Here is a 27,711-nt window from a genome sequence, read left to right on the forward strand (position 1 = left end):
CGTCCCCCCAGGCTACAGTTCACTAGCGCCCTTACACAGTCATTTTGGCCAGATTCTAAAACACCAAATCACATCGAGAAACAGAGACAAAGACGTTACTTCAGAGCATGATTTTGATATTTCCTAAATCGAGTACTTTTCATAGAAACACACACAGTATGAAAGACCCTCCTTCCAGTTCCTGCCAAACTCCTGCCTCAGTAACAATTTCTTGAGAGTTTTTGCTCAAAAACACACACAGACACTCACACGCTCTCCTGACTCATCCCCCTGTCACACAGTCCTTCTTGCCAGATCCAGCACTTAATTCCGAGAGAGAGAGAGAGAGCGAGAGAGAGAGAGAGAGAGAGAGAGAGAGAGAGAGAGAGAGAGAGAGAGAGAGAGAGAGAGAGAGAGAGAGAGAGAGAGAGAGAGAGAGAGAGAGAGAGAGAGAGAGAGAGAGAGAGAGAGAGCAAAAGCAAGAGCAAGCATGTTTGCTGCAGCACTATAAGAACTACCGGTGAATTTCTGGAGGAGCAACAATAAACACTGCTAATAGGATACTAGGCAAACAATTTGTGGAACAGAATTGCAACTTTAACTGTATTTACAGTTAGTTACAAGGTTGGGAGATTGTGCAATAGTTGGTATTAGTAAGTTAACTCGTGATTGTAGTGAGAAGAACTGGTGAAGAAACAAAACTTCAACCATGGAGGAGGTAGAGAACTATACCAGTCTACACGAGTTTACTGAGGATATGTCCTGCAGAGGAAACAAGCCTATCCTCAACAACCACAGTAAGTGTTTGTGTGTGTGCGTACTAGGGTACGTGCATAAGTGTGAGATTGACCATAACTCTAAGGACATGGTATCTCTTTAGGGAATAGTCAGTTCCTTTGGAATCCTTTAGAGCTAATCCTTTTAAATATTTTTTAAGTGATTGTCACCTTTTTACAATGTTATGGTTTCATGTTAGCCCACTGTAAAATTGTAGAGTTACAGATAGATTAGAGGGGCGTTGTTCATAGTCAAAGGACTTCTGAAGCATGAAAAGTGAATGACAATGAACTCTCGCACTCTGATTTTCTTACTGGCACTGATTTGACAGATTCATGTTATTTTGAGGAAGGTTAGACTTTTTTATATTAAATTGAACCTTTATTTAACTAGGCAAGTCAGTTACGAACAAATTCTTATTTACAATGACAGCCTACCGGGGAACAGTGGGTTAACTGCCTTGTTTAGGGGCCAAACGACAGATTTTCACCTTGTCAGCTCAGAGATTCAATACAGCAACCTTTCGGTTAGTGGCCCAACGCTCTAACCACTAGGCTACCTGCTGGTTACTGGCCCAACGCTCTAACCACTTGGCTACCTGCTGGTTACTGGCCCAACACTCTAACCACTAGGCTACCTGCTGGTTACTGGCCCAACGCTCTGACCACTTGGCTACCTGCTGGTTACTGGCCCAACGCTCTAACCACTTGGCTACCTGCCGCCCCTACACTCTAACCACTAGGCTACCTGCTGACTTGCAATGACTGTTATATGTGGTTATTTTTTACCTATAGTTAAATGCTAAATGACTCCAATGTAAATTAAATGTAAATGTGTCACTCTTTGCATTGAGCTGTAATCTGTCCAATCAGATGCCCAGGAGCTGAAGAGGGGGTCAGAGTGTCTCAGAGGTCAGACTGCCCTCTTTGTGCTGATTGGTCTATTGGCATCCATCTGTGCCAACATCGCTCTGAGCGTACTCTGTGAGTAAACATCAATCTCTCTCTCTCTCTCTGTCTCTTTTTCTCTCTCTCCAACCCAGCACCCCCCTCTCCCTTACTTTCACTCGTCATGCCTTCTTTGGCATGCAGAATGGTAACGATAGTTGTGGGAGTTGTGCAATCCAAGAGGAACAAAAGTCCAGAATTGTGAAATTTGTTCCCTCCCAGGACTCTCTCTCTCTGGCAGCCCAGGCTGTTTAGTAGTTGTAACACGCTGAGAGCATTCACTATTTTTAAAGAAACACCAACTTGCCCCTGACCTCTCAATTCTGTATATATTCCTCTTTTTCATTCTCTCTCTCTCTCTCTCTCTCTCTCTCGCTCTCTCTCTCTCTCTCTCTCTCTCTCTCTCTCTCTCTCTCTCTCTCTCTCTCTCTCTCTCTCTCTCTCTCGCTCTCTCTCTCAGTGTTTAGCAGGCCGTTACCCAGTGTTCCCCTGGAGGCAGCATCTCTGACCCTGAAGCTGAACTCAGTTCGAGGACGATATGTCCGTCTCTGTGATGACTACTCCAAACTGGGCCAGAGCTGCTCAAAGACAGGTGAAGGAGGACTAAGTGTAATTCAGAGTGGATAGATACTTTAGACAACTGTCGTTCACTGTTACACTATTCCACGTAAGAAATGGTGCATTGTAAAGGGGTTGCCGTGAAGTTAACAGTTACTTACAGGCATCTGTCAACTATATATTTTAAATTGATGCGGCACTACTACATACCAGTTAAGTTGGTCCAGCACTCTCACTAAAGGGTGCAACAGAAATAGAGCTAGAAACAACAATACCATGCAACCACTAGTGGTCAAAACGGAATTACAGTACCATTCCAAATACAGCAATCCTTTCCCTGCCCACAAAATGTTCCCACAATGCAGCATAATTTACAGTATGCTGCAGTAAAACGTTTCACAGTATTTTACTGTTGATAATACCCCAAATGACCATATCAATTACAGTGTTACTTTACAGTGTGCACTATACAGTATACATAAGACATTAATTCCCCATGCATATTCACTCATCTGTCTCCCTTTGTCATTTTCATCTTCACCTCTTCATCTCTTTTAACTCTCTATTCCTGTTCTCCTCCTCTTCTCTTTCTCCTCTCCTCTTCTCACAGTAAAGAAGTGTAGGGAGTGTCCTGAGGGCTGGATTCATGTAGATGAGAAATGTTACTCCTTCAGCAATGACAAGATGGACTGGCCGAGCAGCAGAGACAGTTGTACTTCCCTGGGCAGCCACCTTACCATCCTGCACAGCAAGGAACAGCATGTAAGATAGTGTCTGTGTGTGTGTGTGTGTGTGTGTGTGTGTGTGTGTGTATTTGTGCATGCGAATTCCACGCATTGTAACCATAACTGTCATTGCTTGTAGGACGCTCTGGAAAAAGAGGCCCGGAGGATTGGCGGGTTTGACTACCACTTCTGGATTGGCCTATCAGATAGAGAGAAGGAAGGGGATTGGAGATGGGTGGACAACACAACACTGACAAACAAGTATGTGAAGCCCATTCGAAATAATCCACTATCACGTGTTATAATAAGAGGGAGGCAAATAGTTACTTTTCTACACAGTCTCATTCCCTTGCTCCCTTTCTCAATTGTTATTTTCCTTCTTCTTCTTTCATTCTCTTCTCTTGTTCCCTATTTTTCTACCTCTTTCCCTAACTGCCTCCCTCCCTTTGTTTCTGGCCTTTCTATTTCTCTCTCTCTCCCTTACTCCCTCTCCCCCTTACCCCCTCTCTTTCTCTCCCTCAACCCTTCTGTCTCTCTCTCTCTCCATCTCTCTCTCTCTCTCCTCTCCTCTCTCCCTGTCTCTCTTTCAGGTATTGGAATGAGTATAGCTCTGAGCCTGACAATCACCAGTCAGGAGGATCACATGGGGAAGACTGTGCCACCTTGGACAGCCATTCGCAGACCTGGTTTGACGTGCCGTGTGACAACATCTACAAACGCATTTGTCAGATGGATGCCATCCGGCTAGACTGAATCACAGGACTAAAACGAAGCCATGAACTTCCCGCTCATCTCGATCTGCCATCCACGTATTCATGAACGATGGCAATGTTGTCTTAAATAGTTGATCCTTTTTCTGTCCTTCAAGCGATTTGAGATGTTTTAGTGCAAATGAAAAGCGCTATAAAAGTGAAATCACAGTTTTTACTGGAAACATCCGAACTGGGAACTGAACTCGGTTATGGATCAGATTTATTCACCTACACTGCCAAGTGTGCGTATTACTTAGTATTTTCTCAGAAACCATAAAGCAAAATGGCACCTTCTGCAAGGAGAATTTAAATTCATGCACTCAATTTAGTAAATCAGTTACTGCAATCAAGGAGGTAGATGCTCTAATCAACTCTGCTGCTTACCAAACGGATTGCTGTGATACTTTTGAGCAATCTGCATGTTTTTTGTTTTGTGTGTGACCTGTACAGAAATCTCCAAAATATACTGTATTGCTGCACTAACCATGAAAATGTATTCCTGAGAGTTAATGTGTCAATAAAAACTGTATTTTCAAATGAATTACTCTTCCTCTGATGTTTCTTTCTGGTTTGTGTCTGGGTTTTTTCCAGTGTATTTTACATTTTATTTATTTTATTATATTTTTACATTTATTTATTTTGTCTTTGCTCATCCATTGTTTTATTGTTCAATGATGTAGCCTGAAAAATGAATGCGTTTTCATGTTTTTTGTAGTTTTTTTTACACATTTAAACACATTTATTTGCTGAAATTATGTTTTTTAATTCGTATTTCTAATCTAGAAATCGTATTTTAATTTCTTTAAGACAACACTGTTTCTTACATTATATTTTGCCTTGGTGTTGTACAACAGAGGGTAGGAGGAGGGGAAACTACCAAGTAGTTGGAAGGAGGCAGTAGTGTTACCAATCCAGAAGCCAGGGAAAGACCCAACGAGGCCAAACCAGCTATCGGCCAATAGCTTTAACATCACATGTATGTAAGATTATGGAACGTATAATTACGGAGAGGCTAAATTACTTTCTGGAGATCAGGTGGCTATTATCGCCACATCAGAGTGGATTCAGGAAGGGTAGGGGATATGGACCCAGTGTTCTGCTTAGAAGCAGAGGTCAGGAAGGTTCAGGCGAACACAGAGACTGTTGTTGTTTTTATATGTGGAGAAGGCATATAATATGATGTGGAAGGAGGGGTTGTTCATCAAAATGGATATTATTGGGGTAGGAGGAAGAAATTACAACTGGATAAAGGATTTCCTGTTTGGTGAGGGTGGGGAAATATCTATCAGGCAGCTACCTGGTGGATAATGGTACACTGCAGGGGAGCGTGATTAGTCCTCTGTTGTTCTCAATCATGATCAATGATGTTTACTCTCAGGTACGGCCGGATGTTGGGAGGACGTTATTTGCAGATGATGGGACCTTATGGAAGAGGGGAAGAAATGTGCCATACATAGCCAGGAAGGTACAGGAAGCAATCGTTGAGGTTGAGCGGTGGGCATTAATGTGGGGATTCAGGTTCTCTGTAGAGAAAACTTAAGACTGTGGGTTTTTTTTTTTCAGGAGGAAGGTGGGAGATGAGGAATGCTTGAGGTTATAGGTTATATGGGAGAAACTTGGAGAGGGTTGGGGCCTTCATCATGTTCCTTGGGGTATACTTTTCTTCTTCTTCTTTCATTCTATTCTCTTCTCTCTTTTTTGACTGATCTGGGCAGAACACATTGAGAAAGTGGTGGGAAAGTGTAAGAAGGTGATAAATGTGATGCGCTGTGTGACGGGGAAGGAGTTGAGGGCCTGGGCGTTCCTCATTGAGGTCCATGTATGTTGCATTGATCCGATCTGTAGTAGACTATGGCAGTATAGCGTATGGTTCGGCAGCCCGGACATCATTGGAAAGTCTAGATGTCATACAGGGACAAGGACTCAGAAAATGTAGTGGGGCGTTTCGGACATCCCCAGTGGCTGCACTACAGGTGGAGATGGGGGATATGCCATTGCAGATTAGCAGACAGAAGCTGGCAATTAATTATTGGGTCAACCTACAGGGACATGGGATGTCTCATCCTGCGAAAGGGATTTTACAGGCATGCTGGGAACATGAGCAAAGACAGAACACAAGTTTTGGGTGTGTGGGAAATATCCAGGCAAAGGAGGTGGGACTGTATGGAAGGGAGTTTAGTCCAACAGTAGCTATTCCTGTAAATCCACCACTAGCTACTCTCGCCTCCAGTAGTTGATCTAGAAGTGTTGGAGAGACTACAGAAAGATAGGGCGGGTGCTGATCCATCTGATTTGTTGAAGAGACGTCTTAATACTGTGTTTCAGGATTCTGTGGCCATTGACACAGATGGTTCAAAAGATCCAAGGACAGGAAGTACTGGGTCAGCATTTGTAGTGCAGGAATGTGGGGAGGCAGTCAGGAAACTAATTAGAGATCATCTGGCTGTATATACAGCAGAGCTGATGGCCATACTGTTGGCCTGGCAGTGGGTGGAGGAAGTCAAGCCAGACAGAGTAGTTGCTCTGATTCATGGGCAGTGTTGATGAGTCTCCAGTCATTTAGCTCATGTAGTAGACAAGACCTGCTTTATGAGATGCAGATAAACAGATAAGACTTACTTGGGTCCCAGCCGATGTGGGGGTGGAGGGGAACGAGGCAGTTGATGTACTGGCTAAACAAGCACTTATTAGTGGGGATGTTGATGTTGTAGTTTCAACGAGCCTGATATGGACAGTGATGGTGCAGAGATGGCAGGGACAGTGGAATAGAGATACTAAGGGCAGGCATTTATTTCAAGTACAGAGGAAAGTTGGGGAGGGGAGGACGGTTTTTTGTACAATATTAAGGGTCACAGCCAGTTGAATAAGACCTTAAAAGTGATAGGAAAGCATTTAACAGGAAAGTGTGATTATTGCCAGGAAACCGGGAGACCGTGGAGCATGTATTGCTACAGTGTGGGCAGTATCAGAGGCAAAGAGAGAGGCTGATAATCTAGTGTGAGGGAGAAGGGAATACAGAAAATGAGTTTAGATAGTATATTGAGTAGAACGTCATTAGACATAGTCTCAAATATTTGGTTATCTATTTTTAGAGAAACGGGGCTGCCAGATAGGAATTAGTTTCTCCCTGTCTCGGGCCCACACTCCAGTACTCCAGTACAGGAGGTGGCGGCAATGCACCATAACGTTGGATGCAAATCGCCGATAAACCACATCAAAGAAGATACTATTTTCCACAAGATGGCACTCTTTTAAAAGCAACGATCTGGTCCGTTCAGTCCCTTGTCAGTCAAGACAAACACTCCCCTCCTCCTTTTCACGTTTCGCCCAATGAGCAGTGATGTTCTCCTTTGTTGTTAAACGTGCACTGACTGCGGAACTGAGGGATTCGGGGGACAGGCTATCAACTTTAGTTAGCTTACCAATAAGGTAATTTGTTGCTTTTATTTTCTATGGACAAATGTGTAAACTAGTTTTAAATAAAGGTAATCGCATGGTTGCCCTTGCATCATTTAACTACGTTAGAGTTGAGTCGGTAGACAACCGAAAAACAGGAAGAGGCCTAACGTTACCGCTTTACGGTCATGCCTCGAGCTGTAGTGGTAACGTTAGCAGCAGCTAGCATGACTCCTCATAGTCATACTGTAGTAAGCTAGCTCTTATGTGCTAGTTTTGCTACAACAGTTGGTCAAACTTTAGCAATCTTTTCGTTTGTGATTCTTTGGGCCAGTTTTTAATTATCGTTTCGATTGTAAATCTACCACAAAGAGCTAGTGAACTAGCTCCCTTCTAGGCTAGCATGCAATCGGTTGTTCATGACTGTGTGACATAAAACAAAATACACAAGACCGTGTGACGTTAGCTAGCCAACTTTACTACTAGTCAGAAAATCGGTCCCTGCCCTGGGACTCAAGCATTGAATGAACTTGACTCAAAACACTCCACACTAGGGCCAAGTTTAGTAGGTCGAACGATGCAGATAGAATTGATCTGACATGATTCCTTATTTTACATGTCAGTCAATATTTTCCACAACATTGTTCCCTAAGCTAGCCTATAGTAGCCGACTAGTTGAGTTTAATAGGCTACCTAAATAACTACATTGTGAAGTAGTAGCTAAGTGTGCAAATGGTTATCTGACAATGGCATGGAGTGTCCTAGTGCCCAGCCTAGGAAGGTTACTACTACGTAGCTAGCTAGGCTATTTATAAGTAATGTGGTGTCTGGCTATTATTCTCACCAAATAGCACAGTATATCAAATACAAATAGGATAGGTCTCAAATTCTCAGTGCTTTTAGTAGGGCCAATTTCATATTCAAATTAAGCTAGGCCTATTTAATTATGTAAAATGATAATCTGTGTCTGTGACTGGCTTTGGCCAGAAGGGTGTTTTTCAAAGCACTTGCCTACACATCAGTTTGAGAGGGAAAATTGAATTACTGACTTGGAGTCTTGCCACAAGGGCTATTTGTGTAATTGTTTTGGTTAGACAGAGCTACATGCATACATTAACAGAGCATTGAAGTTGTCTTGCTATTAAAAAGAAGCTGATCAGCCTCTTAAATGTAAGATATGCAGTATTAACGGTTCATTGAAGGTCAACAATTGTATTCAAGACAATTTTAAGTCTCTTCACTTTTTTCCTTTCCTCCCTCCCCTCTCTCCCCCCATTCTCTCACTGTCTTTCATTTTCTGTCATAATTTCTCTTATCTTCATTTTGTCTTTCTCCTACTCACTTCTGTTTGCCTTCTGTCTTTTTGCTAGTTCTCTCTCTTGCACACTCTCTCTCACTCTCTCTCACTCTGTCTCTCTATCTCTCAGATGGAGGTAGAGCAGCTCCTCTCTCTCTCAGGCCCGGCGTTGGCCCAGGCAATAAGTTCTCTGCTGGAGACACCAGGCCTCTACGTGTTCTCAGACATCCTTGAGCTGCCCAACGTCAGAGAGGTAAAACACACACTCGCATGTAAACACACACACACACACACACACACAAACACAAACAAGCACACAGTCACAGCTGTTCTCAAGGCACAGCTCTCACTGGAGGTGGTATAGCTAGAGACCCTAACAAGCCTCCTCTATCTGTCCCCCCACCCACCTTCTTCTCCTACTCTACCCCAAGCTGGAGACAGGCCCGCACGCTCCAGTGTATCAGCTACTCAACCTCTTCGCCTATGGAACCTACTGTGACTATAAAGGTACGAGTGTGGCAGGCAGCGGTGCTGTGTGAATAAATCATGTAGTGGCCCTGGAGCTGTTTTATTATTAGCAGTATTTCTCTCCCTGCTCATCGGCCCTGCAGGCCAGGCAACTCATCAATGTTGTAGGTTGTCACAGCCCCCGATCATTTACAGAGTCAACCACAAGACTTTATTTGACCCTATGCGAGGAGCTAAGTGACAATGTTTGGCACGGCAGAGGTTGCGTCCCCAATAACCTCTCCTTTCTCCAGAAGTATGCACTTGTTCACTTTCCTTCGGGGAATTGGAATTAAATAACTGGTATATGGAAACTCCCGCTTGCATTCCTGGTGGAAAAAAATGGGGTCCCCAGAACTTCTGGTGGAAGAAATGGGGTGCCCGCCGAAACAGTTGACTATCACTGCTTTAGCCTGCCTACACCAATCCAATGCTTTTACATTTGTGGGGAATAGTGAACAAGTGCACACTTTAGGAGGAAGGTGAGCTCATTGGGACTTAACCAGGGACAGACTTCTCTGACGTTGTGTTAGACATTCGTAGTGGTTGTAATTTGTTGCAATTTCACAAACTGCCAAATGAAATCCTGAATACCCTTTGAAATACCGGAATATGTAAAGGACTTGTCATTCTTTAGCAACACATTTATGTAACAAGACTTCAATAAGAGACGAGCAAAACGGAAGAGAGAAATACAAATCTTGTTATGTCAACCCATACCGTATTCACTTTCATAGTGCTTTTTAGAATTGCAAAATGGAGCACAGATGAATACTCAAGTTTAAAAAAAAAAATTTAAACATCCACATGTGCAGGCTCACACACACACTCAAAATATTTTTCATTGTATTCCCTTGTGTAATTCAGCAGGCAGCAGCAGTTTCTGCCTGGACAGAGCCTGTACGCTTGTTTGTAGGGATGTTTCCCTGTCATAATGTGTCCCTTTTCTGTTGCTCTTTCGCTGTCTGTTTCTTTTCCTTGTCTGTTTGTGGTATGTTAATTCTTTCAGAGAGGGCAGCCTCTCTCCCAGAGTTGACCCCAGCCCAGAGGAACAAACTCCGTCACCTCTCCATCATCAGTCTGGCATCTAATCTCAAGGTAGAGTTCCACCCATTCATCTGGTTTTAAATTCCTTACCCTGCTAGATTTAGTACGCTCAATGGGGGTCACTCACATTATAATGATAGAAATAGTTTAGAATGATATGTAATATAATGATAGCCATCATCCGTTTTCCATTTAATCTGAAGGTAACGCTCTCTGGATTTATCTTGCCTAGTTTTTCTGTTTATTTTGTTATTAAATGATTGCCGGTCAAATAATAATTTTGGCAGTGTTTCCATGGACTCTAATAGCCTACCTACAACGGTAGTTCTAACAATACTCAGCAAGCTTCAGTACCAAAAATAGCAAGCAATTTGCTCAACTTTGATTTTGATGATGTGGTTATGAGACAACTTGCTTTGTAACTCTGACACATGGACAAGATAAATGACTCTGTGTTGTGAAGGACTTTGTTAAGAGCCTGTCTGTGATGTGGTTTAATTTTATTTATATCACATAGATGAGAATGATAGCGGCTGAGATTGAAATCATTATGAGATACTGGCTAGATACTGTGTTAAGTATTCTGTCCTTTCTTCTCTGAGCTCTGTCTCTCTATGTATTTGTTGCTCCCTGTTGTCTATTCATCTAACTCTCATTTCGAGCCCATCCACATTTCTTTTTTTTTTTTTTTTACTCCCTCTGCCATCTCTCTTCCTACCTTGCTTTCACCCATATCTCATTTTCTCCACTCTCCCCAATAAATAATTGATTGATTCATTTCTCTGTTTCTCTATTACTCTCCCTTCTCCCTCCCTCCCCCCATTTCTCTCTGGTATTTCTCTTCCCGTCTTATTTTTGATACTGTCATAAGTATAAGTATGCCACGTTGAACCTCTGTATGGGCACACCTTAACGCACAGATTCACCCGTTCAAATGTTATATCGTTATACCTCTGTGCGATGTTCTGTTGATTCCCGGGGTCATTTCAGGTTTTCATGTGTATCTGAGTTATTTGCCGGCTGTATTTCTGTCTGCTTTAACGGCGAATAGCTCAGATGCACGTGAAAACATGACATGACCCCGGGAATCGACAGAACATTGCTCAGAGATGCACAAAAAAAACATTCAAAATGGGTGAATCTATCCTTGAATTGCCCAATAAAGACTTGTTAAAGCCCCCATGCAGTCTTTGTAATTTTATTTTTGAATCATCACTCTGTGTCTAATAAATCACTGTTTATTTAATGAAAATAACTACAAAATATATGTTTTATACTTTATTTCCCCGAGCCTCATTTGGCCCTTGAAATGCTTGGTTTGATCGTGTGGGCGTTAGGAAACAAATTTGAAGATTTACATACACCACCCTGATTGGCTGATAAGATGGTCTAGAGCCCACTCCCTTACCCAGATGAACAGTCATTGGTCTATATAATCATATCACAATGTGACATCATGATCTGGCCCAAAGAAAATCCATCCCACCTGAACAGGCTGAAATTCCAAGCATTTTTTTTCAAACAGCTTTTACACAAAGGTCATCATAATTTTCACAATTTCTGAATTTCTGACCTCATAGTACGGAAATATATAAATAAATAAAAGTTACATCCATTTTTTTTTTTACTGCACTGCCCCTTTAAAACTTTAAACTCCCCTCTATCTCAGGTAGCTATTTTGATGTAATGGTTTTGTACATTTATGTTGACCCGCCCTCCCTTCCTATACCCCTCTCTCTTACCTTTCCATTCCTCACTCTTACATCATCTCTTCTCTCTCCTCACTGAAGTAATAAAGAGCATCTCAAATTCACCATATTTCTCTCTCCCTCTCTGTACCAGAAAACTTCTGTTGACCCAACATAGAAGAATTTGACATTCTCTCTTGCCCTCTCTCTGTCCCCACCACCCTCGCTCGACTCCCTCCTCACTAACGTCATAAAGAGCATCTAAAATTCAACATCTCTCTCTCCCTGTGCCTGTTCACTTCTATTGACCCAACATAATAGAATTTGACATTCTCTGTCTCCCTCTTCCCCCAGTGCCTGCCCTACTCCCTGCTCCTGCAGCAGCTGGAGCTGAAGAATGTGCGGGAGCTGGAGGACCTGCTGATTGAGGCGGTCTACTGTGACATCATTCAGGGCAAGCTGGACCAGAGGAACCAGCAGGTGGAGGTGGACTGCAGCGTGGGCCGAGACCTGGGGCCCAATGAGCTGCCCAACATAGCCAACACACTGCAGGAGTGGTTAGTTAGTGATATGTGTGTGCGAAGAGCGGTGCTAGAAGTGCCATTTCAGTTTACTTCATGAATTGAAATGGTATTGACTCCAACCCAGCTGTGTGTGTGTGTGTGTGTGTGTGTGGGTGGGTGGGTGGGTGGGATGAAGTTAAACTTTATTTATAGAACACATTTCTTACAGTGGATGCATAATAATGACCAATACGCTTTTTAAACGAGACAAATTCAAATAGTAAACAATAAAATAACAGTGGACATGATAGATGCAATAAATAAGATGTATAGAATGGGATATAAAATAGATAGTATGATCATTCATATCAGTGTCTAAATAATCTGTCTCTCTCAGGTGTTCAGGGTGTGAGGCGGTCCTGTGTGGGATCGAGGAGCAGGTAACCAGAGCCAACCAATACAGAGAGAGCCAGCTGAAGGTCAAAGTTCAGGTGGAGACAGAGGTTAGTACCAGTAGCCACTTTTCTCTGGGTAGAGTCAAAGATGATCTATTATGTTGACAAGATAGTCGAGTGACAGCTCTAACAATGGAAATACGTGTTCTCAAAGATGGAAGGCAGGCAGGAGGAGGTGAGATCAGGTGGGTCCATTCTAGCTAATGAGAGGGCAGATGCGCGTATCAACAACAGGCACAACTCCGTTATAAAGTCGTTTTGCCACATACCGAAATGCCATGTGTATCCACTTACATCAGTGCATTCGTAACAACTTAACCATTACGATAGCAAATTAGCAATTAAATGTTTTGTTGGCCAAAATGAACCTCAATACAAGAATTCCTCACTTTGTGGTCATATTTTCGTGGACAGGTTTTGGCTGGAGTAAACACTCAACGCTAGAGGTGAAGCCATAAGCCAAACGTATACTCATTACTCAATGACCTATTTCAGTGTCCAATTTAGAGCTCTGTCCAGTGTCTTTATTGAGGCTGTGGGCCACAGGTGGCTTTTCTGTCCTCCTGAGTCGGTCTTCTCCAGCTTGAGGTAGAAGTTACTCTCTAACCTCTTCATATTAGAAAAAATAACAACACCTTAAGCTTTTCACATTACTGAGACAAACTAGTGCCAGGCTGTATTGGGGCTGGCCTGATTATGCATCCACAATAGCTGCTGGAAAGGACCTTGTAAGAAGAAAATATCCAAGCCGGCCCAGTACATTCCGAGTCAGCCTTAGTTTGAATCAGGCACATCTGTTCTAACTTCATTAGTTTACCTTTCCTTATCTCTCTCTCTCTCAGGTGTCAAACCTCCAGAAAACGCTAAAGGCCAGCTCCGCCTCACCGTCGTCCGGCCCCGCCGCCGCTGGGGCCGCATCCAATCAGGATGCAGACCAGCCGGCCGAGCCACGAGACCCCGCCTCCTCTCAGGAACCACGGCAACCGGGCAAGAAGAGTTCAAAGGTCAAAGGGTATGTAGGTCAATCCCATTTTTCCATTGTTTTATTTATTTGATAGGTGTTACCATTTGATGTTGGGGGGCTATCCTCAGGGTCTTGTTCATTAGGGCAAGAAACAGAAACCATTTTTTAAACATTTCGCATCAAACCCAAAAAATAAGTCCAGGTAATACCTGTTTCAGTCCTAGGTGCCTTTTGAGCATGACCTCGTCCTTCCAGGGTCACGACAGAGGTGTGGTTCAAGCCGAGGCAAGAAGAAACATTTCTGTGTTGCAAAAAACATTCCAATCGCTTCAGATGAATTAAAAATGGCACGGAATCGATTACGCAACCACTGCGTTTCATGTCATTTCGCAGCGTCTTCAACACAGTAATATTTTGGTTGTTTTTTTTTTTACAACAAACATCCATTTAAACACCAGCTGCCAGTGGAAGTGGGAATAGTGACTGTGTGTGTGTGTCTGCATAGCGTATCTTCATTAGCCAGAGAGGCTGTGCTTTGTAGAGGTACTCACAGCGCTACCTGGGACCCTCTCTCTCTTCTGGGCCAATTACAACACTAATTCCTCATCTGTCCTGGATTTTAAAAAATGTCACTGAAGTGAATAAAAACATTTTTAAAAGAAGCTTCAGGTGCTAAAAGGAAATGTTTTTTTTATTTTTTATTACATGACAGGATGAGTTATTCTGTTCCAGTTAAAGGAGTGATTATGATTCACTTACAGGGTGACAGGAAGTGGTTAGGAGAGTAGTACAGTAATATAGTAATTTGTTTGCCAACATTGTAATCGAAACATCCCTGCAATAATATGTGGCAAAATGAGTTAAACCAAAGGTGAAAAAGGACATCATAAACAGTCCTTGTTCATAACTGTGTTGTGTTACAACTATCGTAAAACTTGAACTAAAACAGCCAGGAACTTATTTGCCTGATTTGGGAAATTGCCCAGGGACGTACAGTTGTAGCCGGAAGTTTACATGCACTTAGGTTGGAGTCATTAAAACTCGTTTTTCAACCACTCCACAAATTTCTTGTTAACAAACTATAGTTTTGGCAAGTCGGTTAGGACATCTACTTTATACATGAAACAAGTAATTTTTCCAACAATTGTTTACAGACAACTTATTTCACTGTATCACAATTCCAGTGGGTCAGAAGTTTACATACACTAAGTTGACTGTGCCTTTAAACAGCTTGGAAAATTCCAGAAAATTATGTCATTGCTTTAGAAGCTTCTGATAGGCTAATTGACATAATTTGAGTCAATTGGAGGTGTACCTGTGGATGTATTTCAAGGCCTACCTTCAAACTCAGTGCCTCTTTGCTTGACATCATGGGAAAATCAAAAGAAATCAGCCAAGACCTCAGAAAAACAATTGTAGACCTCCACAAGTCTGGTTCATCCTTGGGAGTGATTTCCAAACGCCTGAAGGTACCACATTCATCTGTACAAACAATAGATCGCAGGTATAAACACCATGGGACCACGCAGCCGTCATACCGCTCAGGAAGGAGATGCGTGCTGTCTCCTAGAGATGAACGCACTTCGGTGCGAAAAGTGCAAGTCAATCCCAGAACAACAGCAAAGGACCTTGTAAAGATGCTGGTCCGATATTGACAACCTGAAAGGCCGCTCAACATGGAAGAAGCCACTGCTCCAAAACCACCATAAAAAAAGCCAGACTACGGTTTGCAACTGCACATGGGGACAAAGATCATACTTTTTGGAGAAATGTCCTCCGGTCTGATGAAAAAATATATATAATAGTTTGGCCATAGTGACCATTGTTATGTTTGGAGGAAAAGGGGGAGGCTTGCAAGCCGAAGAACACCATCCCAACCGTGAAGCACAGGGGTGGCAGCATCATGTTGTGTGGATACTTTGTTGCAGGAGGGACTGGTGCACTTCACAAAATAGATGGCATCATGAGGGAGGAAAATTGTGTGGAAATATTGAAGCAACATCATTCAGGAAGTTAAAGCTTGGTCGTAAAGTGGACAATGACCCCAAGCATACTTCCAAAGTTGTGGAAAAATGGCTTAAGGACAACAAAGTCAAGGTATTGGAGTGGCCATCACAAAGCCCTGACCTCAATCCTATAGAACATTTGTGGGCAGAATTGAAAAAGCGTGTGTGAGCAAGGAGGCCTACAAACCTGACACAGTTACCCCAGCTCTATCAGGGGGAATGGGCCAAAATTCACCCAACTTATTGTGGGGAGCTTGTGGAAGGCTACCTGAAACGTTTGACCCAAGTTAAACAATTTAAAGCCAATGCTACCAAATGCTAATTGAGTGTATGTAAACTTCTGACCCACTGGGATCATTTCTCTCTACTATTATTCTGACATTTCACATTCTTAAAATTAATGTGGTGATCCTAACTGGCCTCAGACAGGGAAATTGTACGAGGATTAAATGTCAGGAATTGTGAAAAACGGAGTTTAAATGTATTTGGCTGAGGTGTCTGTAAACTTCCTGACTTCAACTGTATACTCCAAAGCAGGATCAATGAGTTAGCCAGCTAAAGCCAGCTTTTTCCCTCCAGAATATTTAACTAATTTATCCAGCGCCCTACACTACGAATCTGGTTTGAGGAATTGGCGAGGTAACTTAGGTCAACTCTGACTTCAATTCGGGATAACCGGTGACACGAATGTGGCTATATTTCTATAGCCAAGAATCCTTCAGAACTAACCTGCTCTGGGGCAGACTAATTTAGGGCTAACTCCTGTTATTTGAATATATTGTCTGAGCCGTGAGTTAAGGACCAATGAAATCACATTGCGTCGTCATCCCCTTCATTTGCTGAAGACGACTGATTTTAAATATTTTATTCATCGACTTTTTTTGTGTGTACATTTTTTTTAAAGGTTAAAATACCTATCACAGGACACGTTTAGTAATGACAGAATGCATTTGAACCTTCACGCACAATAAAACATTTGTACGACTTATATGTTACCGAGTAATAGGCGCTAGTTGTTTGATAAGCACACCAAAGACGGCATTACGATACGTAATAAAAGGTAGACGGCACTTCTAACAGCCTATTCCCCCACCATAAGCCTGCTAAATTTGCAAGATAACTTTTCATTCTGATTTCGACACAACTGAAAATGTGACACCGAGTAGCCCACGGATAGATGTTTCAGCGTTTGTCTTAGTAAAGAGTTCGCCGTTCGACATGAACAAGCTCAGCTCGGGTAAGCGGCGGGTGCGCGATCAATATCCACCTTGCAATTTCGTAACATGGATGAAGCCTGAGCTGGAATGGGAAGCTAACTGAAGCTGACTAGCTTTATAAAACCCGGAGTAGATCTAGCTTGTACCGTAGTATACCCCTCTTGTACAGGATGCGAACAGGTGACTGGCGGTTCGACGTCAAGCTGACGTCATCCTCATACCCCCTCTTCTGTTTATTGAAGACAGGCGTGTATTGGAGATGAGCCTTTAAATGCCGTTTGAAGTGGGGACTGTGGACATGCTCTACCTGTTATATAATACCCTGATTTGCTCCGACCTGTAGATATTATTCAGACAGCGTGAAATGAATGGGGAGACGGAGACGGGGAGATGAAGATTAACGGTGGGGTCGGGATTAATACACCGGTTGGGTTGGTGTATGTGTTCTGCAGGAAGTAGTCTTACACACTAGACCAGCCACAGGCATGCATGTATTTGTAAAAAAAAAAAAATGATTTTGTGATTTAGGGGACTTTTTCCCCCCTCACTGACATGTAGGGATCAACCATGTAAACTATTGTTTCTCAAACTGTCCTAGGGACCCCCCCAAGAGGTACATGTTTTAGTTTTTTTGCCCTAGCACTACATTCAAATAATCAAAGCTTACTGATGCGTTTGGGAAAACACTGATCTAGCGTGAGGTGCAGTGTGCGAAATTACCTCGGAGCAGAGCGGCAATCTGCCGTCGCGAGAAATGACACTGTGACACCCGCCCGAGTCTGTTAGAGACCGGCGTTTATTTGCTACAATGTGAAGCGATACCCGGGCCTTTATAAGAAACGGGCGCTTGTCGGGGACATCATCTTCGGGTAATGTAATAACTGTTGTCTGTTTTGTTTTTGTCTCAGGCTCCGTGGAAGTGGGAAGATCTGGTCCAAGTCCAACTGAAGGCAGAGAGACCCCGCTGATCCACTGTCAGATGCACGGACTGAGACACAGGCTGACAGACACATAGACCCACACAGACTCATAGACCGATAATGTGACCCATGCACAGACAGACACTGAGATTAACACACACCTTCACACATCCATGCACGCACGGAAACACACACACATATATACAGACACCGAGTCCGACAGACACACTGTCAGTGAGTGATAGACTTGACACCCATTCTGATAGGTGTGTACACACAACCAGACAAACGGACTATCTGCACTGTGTATATACACAGACCCAAACCCATTCTAACATGTACACAGAGAGAGAGACAGAGAATAATCTGCTCTGGGCAGAGCTTTGCTGCTGTCGGGAGAAGCAGCGCCACGGGCACTGAAACCGAATGTGTGTATTTGATGTATTCTATTGTGTTACACTTTTTGTTTGTATTTTTTTTTCTGCTGAGGATTGAGTTGCGACGTGTATAAAATCAGGATATGAATTGTTGGTAATAAATTGAACCCCCTCTATTCATTTAGTATCAGTCTGTGTTACTGTTTTTTTGTGCATACTTCAAAGTGCAACTGGAGGTTGCATCACTAGCTAAATGTTAACTCACAGAAGGGGGATATCTTGTGTTAGGTCAGACCCTTAATTAGGTTATCCCCAAAGAGACTAATATATTAGAGTGCTGGAACTACCCCTGTGATCAGTTGGCTTGGTTACTCAAACACACCTAATTTTCCCTGTCACATACACGCATCAGACACACACACAGGGTGTTCATATTTGATATCGCTATATTTTGCCCAATTCTTCTATTTCACCGTCAAAATTGCCTGTCTGGATTGTCTGCCCCCCCCTCCAATCACACGCTCCACATTTAATTTTTCACATTCATCCTGTCCGTGTCTCTTTCTCGCTCTCTGTCTTTCGTTCTCTCTCCTCAGTCTCCCTCTGTTTTCTCTAAAAACCCTATCCTGCATGACGTTAATGGTAGCTATTAACTCCCATGGCACCCACAGAGAGAGAAAAGGGGGATGGAGAGACAGGGAAATGATCCTATTCCGTTAACCCCATTTCCTCCCTCTTCTCAACTTTCTTTCTCCCCCTTACTGTCTCTCTCTCGTTCTCCCCCCGCTATAAATAGCTGTGTTAATTTCAGTCAGTGTGATTGAGCTTTACTGTTTCACAGTTTGCTCGGATCCTACCAGATGGGAGCTGTGAATTCTAGCAGCTGTCACCTAGGTGTCGCAGCGGTCTAAGACACTGCATCTCAGTGCAAGAGGCGTCACTGCAGTCCCTGGTTCGAATCCAGGCTGCATCACATACGGCTGTGATTGGGAGTCCCGTAGAGTGGCGCACAATTGGCCCAGTGTTGTCTGGGTTTGCACGGGGTTAGGCCCGTCATTGTAAATAAGAATTTGTTCTTATCTGACTTGCCTAGTTAAATAAAGATTTTTTTTTTTTTTTAAATTTTTAATGAAAGAAAAGTGTGTGTTTATGTACGCGTGGCTGTGAGAGGGATATTGTGTGCGTAAAACCTCAGATGTGACTTTGCGTGTGTATACCTAACTCTGTGTGTCCTTCCTTAAACACAAAGACTATGGAATACTACAGGTTCAGCTGGTTGGACTTATAATCAACCAGTAGTTAACTTTGGAGTGGTCTTCAGCCAATCAATTACTTTGATTGATCATTAAAATGCCCAGAGGAAATGAAAAAGCAACAGCAGACACTGTCCATCTCTTTCTGGTCTCTCTCACGCTGCCGCAGCTTGCTAATACTTCCAGTAAATTTAGGATTTTCTATGGGTACGCCTCAAAAGTGTAAAGTGGCTTGCTCTCCTGTGTCTAATTACAGATGTGAAAACACATTCAAGTTTAGGATGATGTAGTGTTGCCCTGACAAGCATCACCTGACCTAGGATAACATTTAGAAGAAGAGAGATGACATCATAATCAGGAAGTATAACTGCACCAGTGCCATATATTTATATTTCAATACAATGGCTCTGATATCTAAATATATGGCTCTGATCTGCAGCAGAAGCCAAATAGAACTCAAGTTAATGGATTTGAATAACACAATAAGCTCTCATGTATTTCCTGGTCTCTTTTTCTCCTTCTCATCCTAAAGTTTAGTACAGATGCTAGGTTGGAGATAAAGGTTAAGACAAAATATTTATAATATTCCATATGTCGTTGCATAGATGAGGAAGAATTGTAAACGAAGGGATCAGGGATGCTAGTTAGCAACAGCACTGGTCCCATGAATCTGTTGATTTTTCAAAAGCTTCCTCATGGAATTATTAGGTTGTCGTAACCTGGGTGTCTTCAACCTAGGACAGATGAAGGAAAGGAGGCAACTCAGGACAGTTGAGATACATCCACTGTCCTCCTGTAAGGCTGGCCCTCGCACATTGTCAATTCTAGTCCCAAAGCCACTGGCTAGTAAAGTCCAGTCCGGATAAAGGGCTAAAACACCAGTGTTGAGTTTTTATTGTTGTTCCATCGTACAGTGGAGCCACACGTCTACAGGAATGCTACTGAGAACCGAGGAAACACTAGAATGCAGAACGACACAAGTCACCTATGACGTTACAACACTATGTGTACTAGTGTAGTGGAAGTCCAGAGGGTCATTTCTCAAAGCTGGTGGTCGAGTTGGACAGGTACATTACCCTAAGATCCGACAGTAAACACTCGTTTAAGCTTTGAAGTCGGAGCAGAAACAACAGATGATGGTAAAATGGCTCATTACTTCTGGACTGTATCATTTATACCCATTATGTTTACCTGACACCACATTGATTGTACCACATGTATCGTTTGATTGTACTGATTGCGATATATGCAAACATGTATTGTACATTGTTTGCACCACTATTTTCATACACAACAAGGATAACGTTTCCCCCCCCCAAATTCCATGGTTTTCCAGAAATCCCAGTTGGAAAATTCCTGTATTTCCTTCCCTCCTAATTCCAGGAATCTTCCAACCGGGATGTCTGGAAAACCTGGGAATTTTGTGAAAAAGAAAGAATTTCCCAACCCTATATAGAGTAGTAATATATAAACCCTGCCCATCCCCATGCTCCAGAGACAAGATAACACACTCACAAATGCACAACAGAGGCGGCAAAGAGGCAAGAAAATAAAAGGAACAAACAAAGAATATAGTTTACGGAGTAAAAAACACCCAGAAAACACATTGGGAATGTGGAATCTGCAGTGGGCCTATTTGCATTCCAAAGCGGGAGTAAACAGCGATTTTTGGACCATGTCGCGTTAAGTACATTGGCGGCTGGCGACAACATTGCCATACCAGCTTTGTGAAATACCCCCTTCAGTCCTAGGAAACAGGGATTGTTTTAACCATTCACCAGCTAGCTGAACACCTATGTTTCAGATAACACACATATTGCACTTTCAACTAAGTTTCAATAACCAAGTCCACTATTTCATCATAGTTTAATGTTCAGCTACACAAGATAGCTGTATGAAATATTCCAAACAGCCCCATATAGCTATGCGGTTTTGGCACCGGCGGGACTAAAATGTTCTATTGATATCTAACACTGTTTGCTTGTGAATTAGTCAAAGCGGATCAAGCGGAGGGACCTGTACGTATGTTGCTGCTACAGCCTGGGGCAGTACAGACAACTGGAATATAAAACAGAGCAGAAGGTTTGGTCAGTCTACAGTGACACAGATCCATAGAAAAGTGGAGAAAAGAGGCGTAGGAGGATGGCAGCAGGAAGGAAGGAAGGGATGAGATCGGGCTTTTCTCCCTCGGGAGGAAGGGATGAGATCGGGCTTTTCTCCCTCGGGAGGAAGGGATGAGATCGGGCTTTTCTCCCTCGGGAGGAAGGGATGAGATCGGGCTTTTCTCCTTCGGGAGGAAGGGATGGAGGGAAAAAGAGGTTTTGCCATGGCTGGATACCTGGGTCCCTGATTTTCATTTTCACAGTCAAAGATAAGTCGAAGACCACGGCGGGCCACACCCTCTGGCAGTGTTCTCCGTCGCATCCCATCGCATCCCGTAGGAATGTGTATCAAATCAGAAACGTTCGCCTTAGAGGTTCACCACGGGAATCCTGACAGAGAGAGAGAGAGAGATGATATGGTATGTGCCGAACTAGAAGAAGGGGAATAGAGAGAGAGAGAGAGGGCAGAGGGCAGAGGAAAAGGGTTAAGGGACAGGAGGGTAGAACTGGAAAAGGGGAGGAGGAGAGGGAAAAGAGAACAGAATAAGTTATTAGTATTATATAACACTAGAGTAGGGAGAATTTGGAGTAGGTGAAAGAAAAGTACGAAAATGAGAGTAGGGGAAAGAAAGAGAGAGAAGTAGAACTGGAGCGGGGGGGGGGATAGAAAGGACGAGAAGGAGGAGAAATGAGGAGGAGGAGAAACGAGGAGTCCAATTACCCTGATTGAAATGAACTTTAAATCCCCGGCTATAAAAGCATCATTTCATGGATTGTGCTCTCACTGCTTCCAGAGCTGTGTGACTCATAGGAGAGGAAGTTCTAAAACACACATACATCTCACATCCATAACACTTCAGGCCTGTGTACTCCACAGAGACTAACACTATCACCTAATTATGCACATATACCATTATTATGCTCGTACACCATACAGGGAGAGGCACCAAGCACTCCTTGACACACCATCCACTCACTGACAAACAAGCGCGCACACGCACACACACACACACACACACACACACACACACACACACACACACACACACACACACACACACACACACACACACACACACACACACACACACACACACACACACACACACACACACACACACACACACACACACACACACAAATCAATGTACTAACAACTCCACACAAATATACACACAAACACGCTCCCTCTCTCTCCAGCGAGCTGGTGAGGCGACTCATTACCTCTCCCTGTCGGTAAAGGAGGGAGTGCCGTGCAGTGTCTGCCGGCTGTCCTCCAGAGCCAGGGAACGAGGGAGGGCGAGAGAGAGAGGGGGGGCCACGCCACGGGAAAGCGGGGGTGGGTGCTGGGAACAGCTGCGGTCATAACTGGCAGAGAGAGAGAGAGAGAGTGAGGGTGAGTGAGAGGAAAAGAGGGAATGACAGAGCCATTTAGCTGCAGCGAACACATTACATCGCCTCTGAGAGAGAGTTAATGCACTCATTTGACTCGTTAAAGCACTATCAGATGAGAGGGAGAAGAGGAGAGGATGCAAGAAAGGGAGAGAGAGAGAGAGAGAGAGAGAGAGAGAGAGAGAAAGAAAGAAAGAAAGAAAGAAAGAAAGAAAGAAAGAAAGAAAGAGGTGAAGGAAACAGGGTGTGAGAGAGAGGGTAAAGAGAAAGGGGGAATGAAAAGAGAGAAATAGGGAGAGATAAAACGAGAGAGCAAGAGGAAGGGGATACAGGGCTGATGTGGGGAAACATTATTCCAATTACGTGTCTGAGTTACGATGTTGTTGGCACAGTGAGAGTCAAAGGTAGAGTATACACACAGCTCTTCAGAGCACTCACACACAACAAAGCCTTTTTCACAGTCAGACTGTAGATCACAGACACGCAGTTCCAGTCAGGCAAACTATCCATATATGCACGCACCTACGCACGCACCTACGCACGCACACACGCACACACACACACACACACACACACACACACACACACACACACACACACACACACACACACACACACACACACACACACACACACACACACACACACACACACACACACGATAATCACCAGGAATCCCACCAGATGGTGAAACATTCTCCAACATCGATTGCTTTTCCATTATCAATCAACAGTATTCTATTCAATTCTATACTGTCTCTCCTCTATTCAATCCCCCACTTTTACCCGTCAAACACCTATTGAATTCCCACTGTAACCCGCCCTCCAGTCCTCACCACAATTTACCCCATAGGTATATTTACAGTCATACTGGAACTGCAACATAAGCCCACACACACACAACACAGAGAGAGATGCTGCTGCTCTAATTAAGCACTCCAACAACACTTGTTTCCAGCACACACACTTTCAACCAGCCTACATTGGAGGTTAATTAAGTTAGCTAAACACAGAAACACTTAGAGCAGGTTTCAGAGAGAGAGGGCGAGAGAGAGAGAGAGAGAGAGAGAGAGAGAGAGAGAGAGAGAGAGAGAGCGAGAGCGAGAGAAATAAATAAATAAAAGAGAGAGTGAGAGGGAGGGAGGGAGGGAGCAACAGAGCGAGATGGGGCTTATCGTGTATCGGCATACAGTGGGCAGAGGGATTATTTGAGGATCTGGAGCTGGGAGTGATAGGAGACTGGGGAAGAAGATAAGAATGCTATGTGACGATCAAGGATCAACCAGAACCCAGCATTACTGAAAGGCGATGAAGCTAAATTAAAGTAAAGGATGAGGAATGGGGTTGAGAAAGAGAGAGAGAGAACGAGAATGAGAGAGAACGAGAGAGAGGGGGGAGTTGAAAAGAGAGAGGGGAGGCAGGAACGAGGGAGAGAAATGAAGAGTGACAGAAGGTAAGAAAGGGGAAGCAGGGGAAAGAGATTGAGAGACCAATGGGAGAACAAGAGGAGTGAATTAGTGAGAGAGCAGGTGGAAAGAAGAGACCTCCCACTGTCGAATAACTGAGGCGATGAGCACGAGCCCTGCTCTACATTCCAGAGATTGGCGTTTCCATTTCATGTTAGAGTTTGCACGACACACACCCCCAGCGGATTTTATAGGTGAACGGTACATCAAACGTCACATGACAACAATAGAGAAAACACTCAAACTGTTTCGATGCTACCGGCATGTAGCAACAGAGCGTCGTGGATATCAACACCTCAAGTGGTTGAAATTGAGTCACCTTTAAACCTCTGAAAGCCTTTAAACATTGGGAAGGTATTTTTCACCCGCTACCTAGATCTGACTTGAACCATTCCCACGTTCAAAACAAATAACACCGTTGAAGTTCCCTGATGTACTTAAAAAAAATATGTGTCAGAGAAGGGGTAGAAAGAGAAAGAAAGGAGGTGGACGGATGGGGGAAAGAGAGAGGATTCTTACCAGAGTTTGACCGTTATGATGACAGCAGTCAGGATGAGCAGAGAGGAGATGGTCACTGTGACGTAGAACTGAGGGTCCACTGGAGGAAACACACACAGAGGAGTTACCTTTCACATGGTTGGAAATCAGAACAATAGAAGGAACAATCAAATCAGCACAACAGAAGAAAACCAGGGTCATGTGCATTAGAGCATGCAACGGAGAACGCTTTGAAATGTTTTACAACCGAAAACAAAAATGAGCGTTTCTTATTGGACAAGTCCAGGTAGACCGTCCCTGTTTCAGTCATTTTTCTTCCGTTTGGTGCCTTATGAATATAACCCAGGTCAACTGCAATGATGTAAGAAAAAAACACAACTCTGCTTTTAGAGAGTTACCATACTGTCAGTAAAGCAACTCAAAAGAGAATGAGCCGATGAAGTCATCCATTCCATCGCTTGGTGTGTGATGTCACCCATTTCCTTTGTGTGTGTTTTTGTGAGTTCAGAAAACTCTATTAAGCATTCTCCATCACCAAGACGCAGCCATCCATCCACACAAAGCCAGCCCAGCGGGAATTGAAGTTACTCCCTGATGCCCCCAGAGTTCTTCTGATGTCTTTGTTCCAAAACACTCTGTTCTCATGCCCACCAACACAAATCCTTTCTTTCTTTAATCTTTACTGATTTCTACGGTGCCCACCTTCCTCAGGCTCTCTCTCCTCCGGCTCACTTCCTCCATCCTCCACTCCCTCTGCATCTGGGGCCTCCAGAAGGTCCAGGGGCTCCTGGGGCAAAGCACTGCCCGGTGCACTCTGATGATGCGGCCAGGCCTCGGCGGTTGTCGTGGGGACTTCATGGCCGTGGTGGTGCAGATCCGCTTCCTGGCTGGACAGGATGTGATGCGTCTCGTCCTCCAGGGATAGTGTGGGGCCCCAGTCCACGGACCAAATAGGGGTGGGTGTGACCTGTTCTGGGACGGACAGCTGGGCCGAGAGGGCCTCCACCTGCCCCTCGCCCTCATCGTCACGGTTACAGGTTGAGGGTCGCGTCACCACGGCAACCAGGAGGAAGAAAAGGCAGCGGAGGGTGATCAGTCGTTTGACAGGAGAGATGGAGCTGAGAAAGAGAGAAGAAGGAATGAAGGAAGGAAGGAAGGAAGGAAGGAAGGAAGGAAGGAAGGAAGGAAGGAAGGAAGGAAGGAAGGAAGGAAGGAAGGAAGGAAGGAAGGAAGGAAGGAAGGAAAAGAAGAGTGAGACGGTGGCAGAAATAAAGAGAAGCAGAAAGAGGTGGGAGAGAAAAGGAGACAGAAAGAGAATTAGAGCATGAGAAACATTACAAATGCATTGTCCAACTGGACTCCTCATGCAACATGCATACAACCAGAGGGTCTGACTGTGTCTGTCTTAACATCTGCTCACTCTCTCCATCTTACCATCTCTCCATCGCTTTGTTCTGTTCACTGAGCCCCCAATCCTCCGATCACCTCTCTCTCTGGGAGGAAAGAAAAACAGAAAAGAGAGAGGAAGAAAGAGAGAGAGAGAGAGAGAGAGAGAGAGAGAGAGAGAGAGAGAGAGAGAGAGAGAGAGAGAGAGAGAGAGAGAGAGAGAGAGAGAGAGAGAGAAAGAGAGAGAGAGAGAGAGAGAGAGAGAGAGAGAGAGAGAGAGAGAGAGAGAGAGAGAGAGAGAGAGAGAGAGAGAGAGAAAGAGAGAGAGAGAGAGAGAGAGAGAGAGAGAGAGAGAGAGAGAGAGAGAGAGAGAGAGAGAAAGAGAGAGAGAGAGAGAGAGAGAGAGAGAGAGAGAGAGAGAGAGAGAGAGAGAGAGAGAGAGAGAGAGAGAGAGAGAGAGAGAGAGAGAGAGAGAGAGAGAGAGAAAGAGAGAGAGAGAGAGAGAGAGAGAGAGAGAGAGAGAGAGAAAGAGAGAGAGAGAGAGAGAGAGAGAGAGAGAGAGAGAGAGAGAGAAAGAGAGAGAGAGAGAGAGAGAGAGAGAGAGAGAGAGAGAGAGAAGAGAGAGAGAGAGAGAGAGAGAGAGAGAGAGAGAGAAAGAGAGAGAGAGAGAGAGAGAAAGAGAGAGAGAGAGATAAAGATAAAGAGAGAGAGAGAGAGAGTTCACTTCTCTTTTGACACTGACTGTTATTGAAAACGTTAACAGACACTCATAGGCGGCAGTACAGGAATACACACACATCTCCCTCTCTCTCTCAGTCCTGGCTGTCCAAAATGAGCGCTTAATTATGCCACATGCTAATACAGTTGGCTCATCAGACTTGCACGCACACACCTGTGCACAAAACATTCCTCATAGGCACACACGTAGCCAACATCCCATATGCTGCTACTATTAGCTCGAGAAAGATTTACTTCATATCTACTACCACTGTCACTCAGTCAAACACAGACAGGAACACACGCTCTATCGCTCGCTCGCTCTCTCTCACACACACACACCCACCAGCAGACAACTCACATGTCACACCAGCACGCACACCACATTCACTCAGACAGATACCAGTTAACATGCCTACCTCTGGCTGAAGAGAGAGGGAATGAGCGAGACAGTGAGAAAGGGGGAGATATAGAGAGCCAGTAGGAAAAGGCATTGGTTGCCTTAGCGACAGAGACATGTAGAGTCAGAGAGAGAGAGAGGAGGAGGACGGAGGGGAGACTGTAGGAAAGAGATTTGAAATGCTTATTACGCTTTCAACTCGTTCAATTAAATGGACAGCAAAAGAAACTTAAATAATGAAGATACAGAAAATGACATGAAAACTCTCATTTTGGGAGCAGAGGAAAAAATGTATTCTGTTCTGTTTCGAAACAACTGAGACAAGCCATGGGAGTGGCGCGGCAGAGAGGTGGAGGAAAATGAATATACATTCATTTACACA

At 43.9% G+C, this 27,711-nt stretch overlaps 3 protein-coding genes across 4 annotated transcripts; 2 read left to right on the forward strand and 1 right to left on the reverse strand.

Annotated features, from left to right (window-relative positions):
- Positions 1-468: 468 nt before the first annotated feature.
- LOC112246566 (C-type lectin domain family 4 member E-like) lies at positions 469-4,279 on the forward strand. Its single transcript, XM_042313117.1, has 6 exons — positions 469-776; positions 1,629-1,739; positions 2,164-2,295; positions 2,872-3,023; positions 3,126-3,247; positions 3,577-4,279. The coding sequence occupies exons 1-6, from the start codon at positions 689-691 to the stop codon at positions 3,737-3,739; spliced, it is 768 nt and encodes a 255-aa protein (XP_042169051.1). The 5' UTR covers positions 469-688; the 3' UTR covers positions 3,740-4,279.
- A 2,764-nt stretch (positions 4,280-7,043) lies between these two features.
- LOC112246548 (COP9 signalosome complex subunit 7a-like) lies at positions 7,044-18,295 on the forward strand. 2 transcript variants are annotated; one of them, XM_024414944.2, is made up of 8 exons: positions 7,044-7,167; positions 8,562-8,684; positions 8,863-8,938; positions 9,948-10,036; positions 12,028-12,230; positions 12,574-12,679; positions 13,474-13,643; positions 17,727-18,295. In XM_024414944.2, the coding sequence occupies exons 2-8, from the start codon at positions 8,562-8,564 to the stop codon at positions 17,764-17,766; spliced, it is 807 nt and encodes a 268-aa protein (XP_024270712.1). In that variant the 5' UTR covers positions 7,044-7,167; the 3' UTR covers positions 17,767-18,295. The 2 variants fall into 2 exon arrangements, with proteins under 2 accessions (XP_024270712.1, XP_042169068.1); XM_042313134.1 differs by having other exon boundaries at positions 7,059-7,167; positions 8,505-8,684.
- A 1,944-nt stretch (positions 18,296-20,239) lies between these two features.
- Positions 20,240-27,399, reverse strand: LOC112223980 (PILR alpha-associated neural protein). Its single transcript, XM_042313145.1, has 6 exons — positions 27,349-27,399; positions 26,261-26,319; positions 25,529-25,944; positions 24,848-24,926; positions 22,695-22,838; positions 20,240-21,860 (listed from the first exon to the last, which is right to left on the reverse strand). Exons 2-6 carry the CDS (start codon positions 26,269-26,271, stop codon positions 21,839-21,841), a joined length of 672 nt encoding a protein of 223 aa, XP_042169079.1. The 5' UTR covers positions 26,272-26,319; positions 27,349-27,399; the 3' UTR covers positions 20,240-21,838.
- Positions 27,400-27,711: the final 312 nt, after the last annotated feature.

The sequence above is a fragment of the Oncorhynchus tshawytscha genome, linkage group LG03 (assembly GCF_018296145.1).
Source record: "Oncorhynchus tshawytscha isolate Ot180627B linkage group LG03, Otsh_v2.0, whole genome shotgun sequence".
In the NCBI taxonomy this organism is placed as follows: Eukaryota; Metazoa; Chordata; class Actinopteri; order Salmoniformes; family Salmonidae; genus Oncorhynchus; species Oncorhynchus tshawytscha.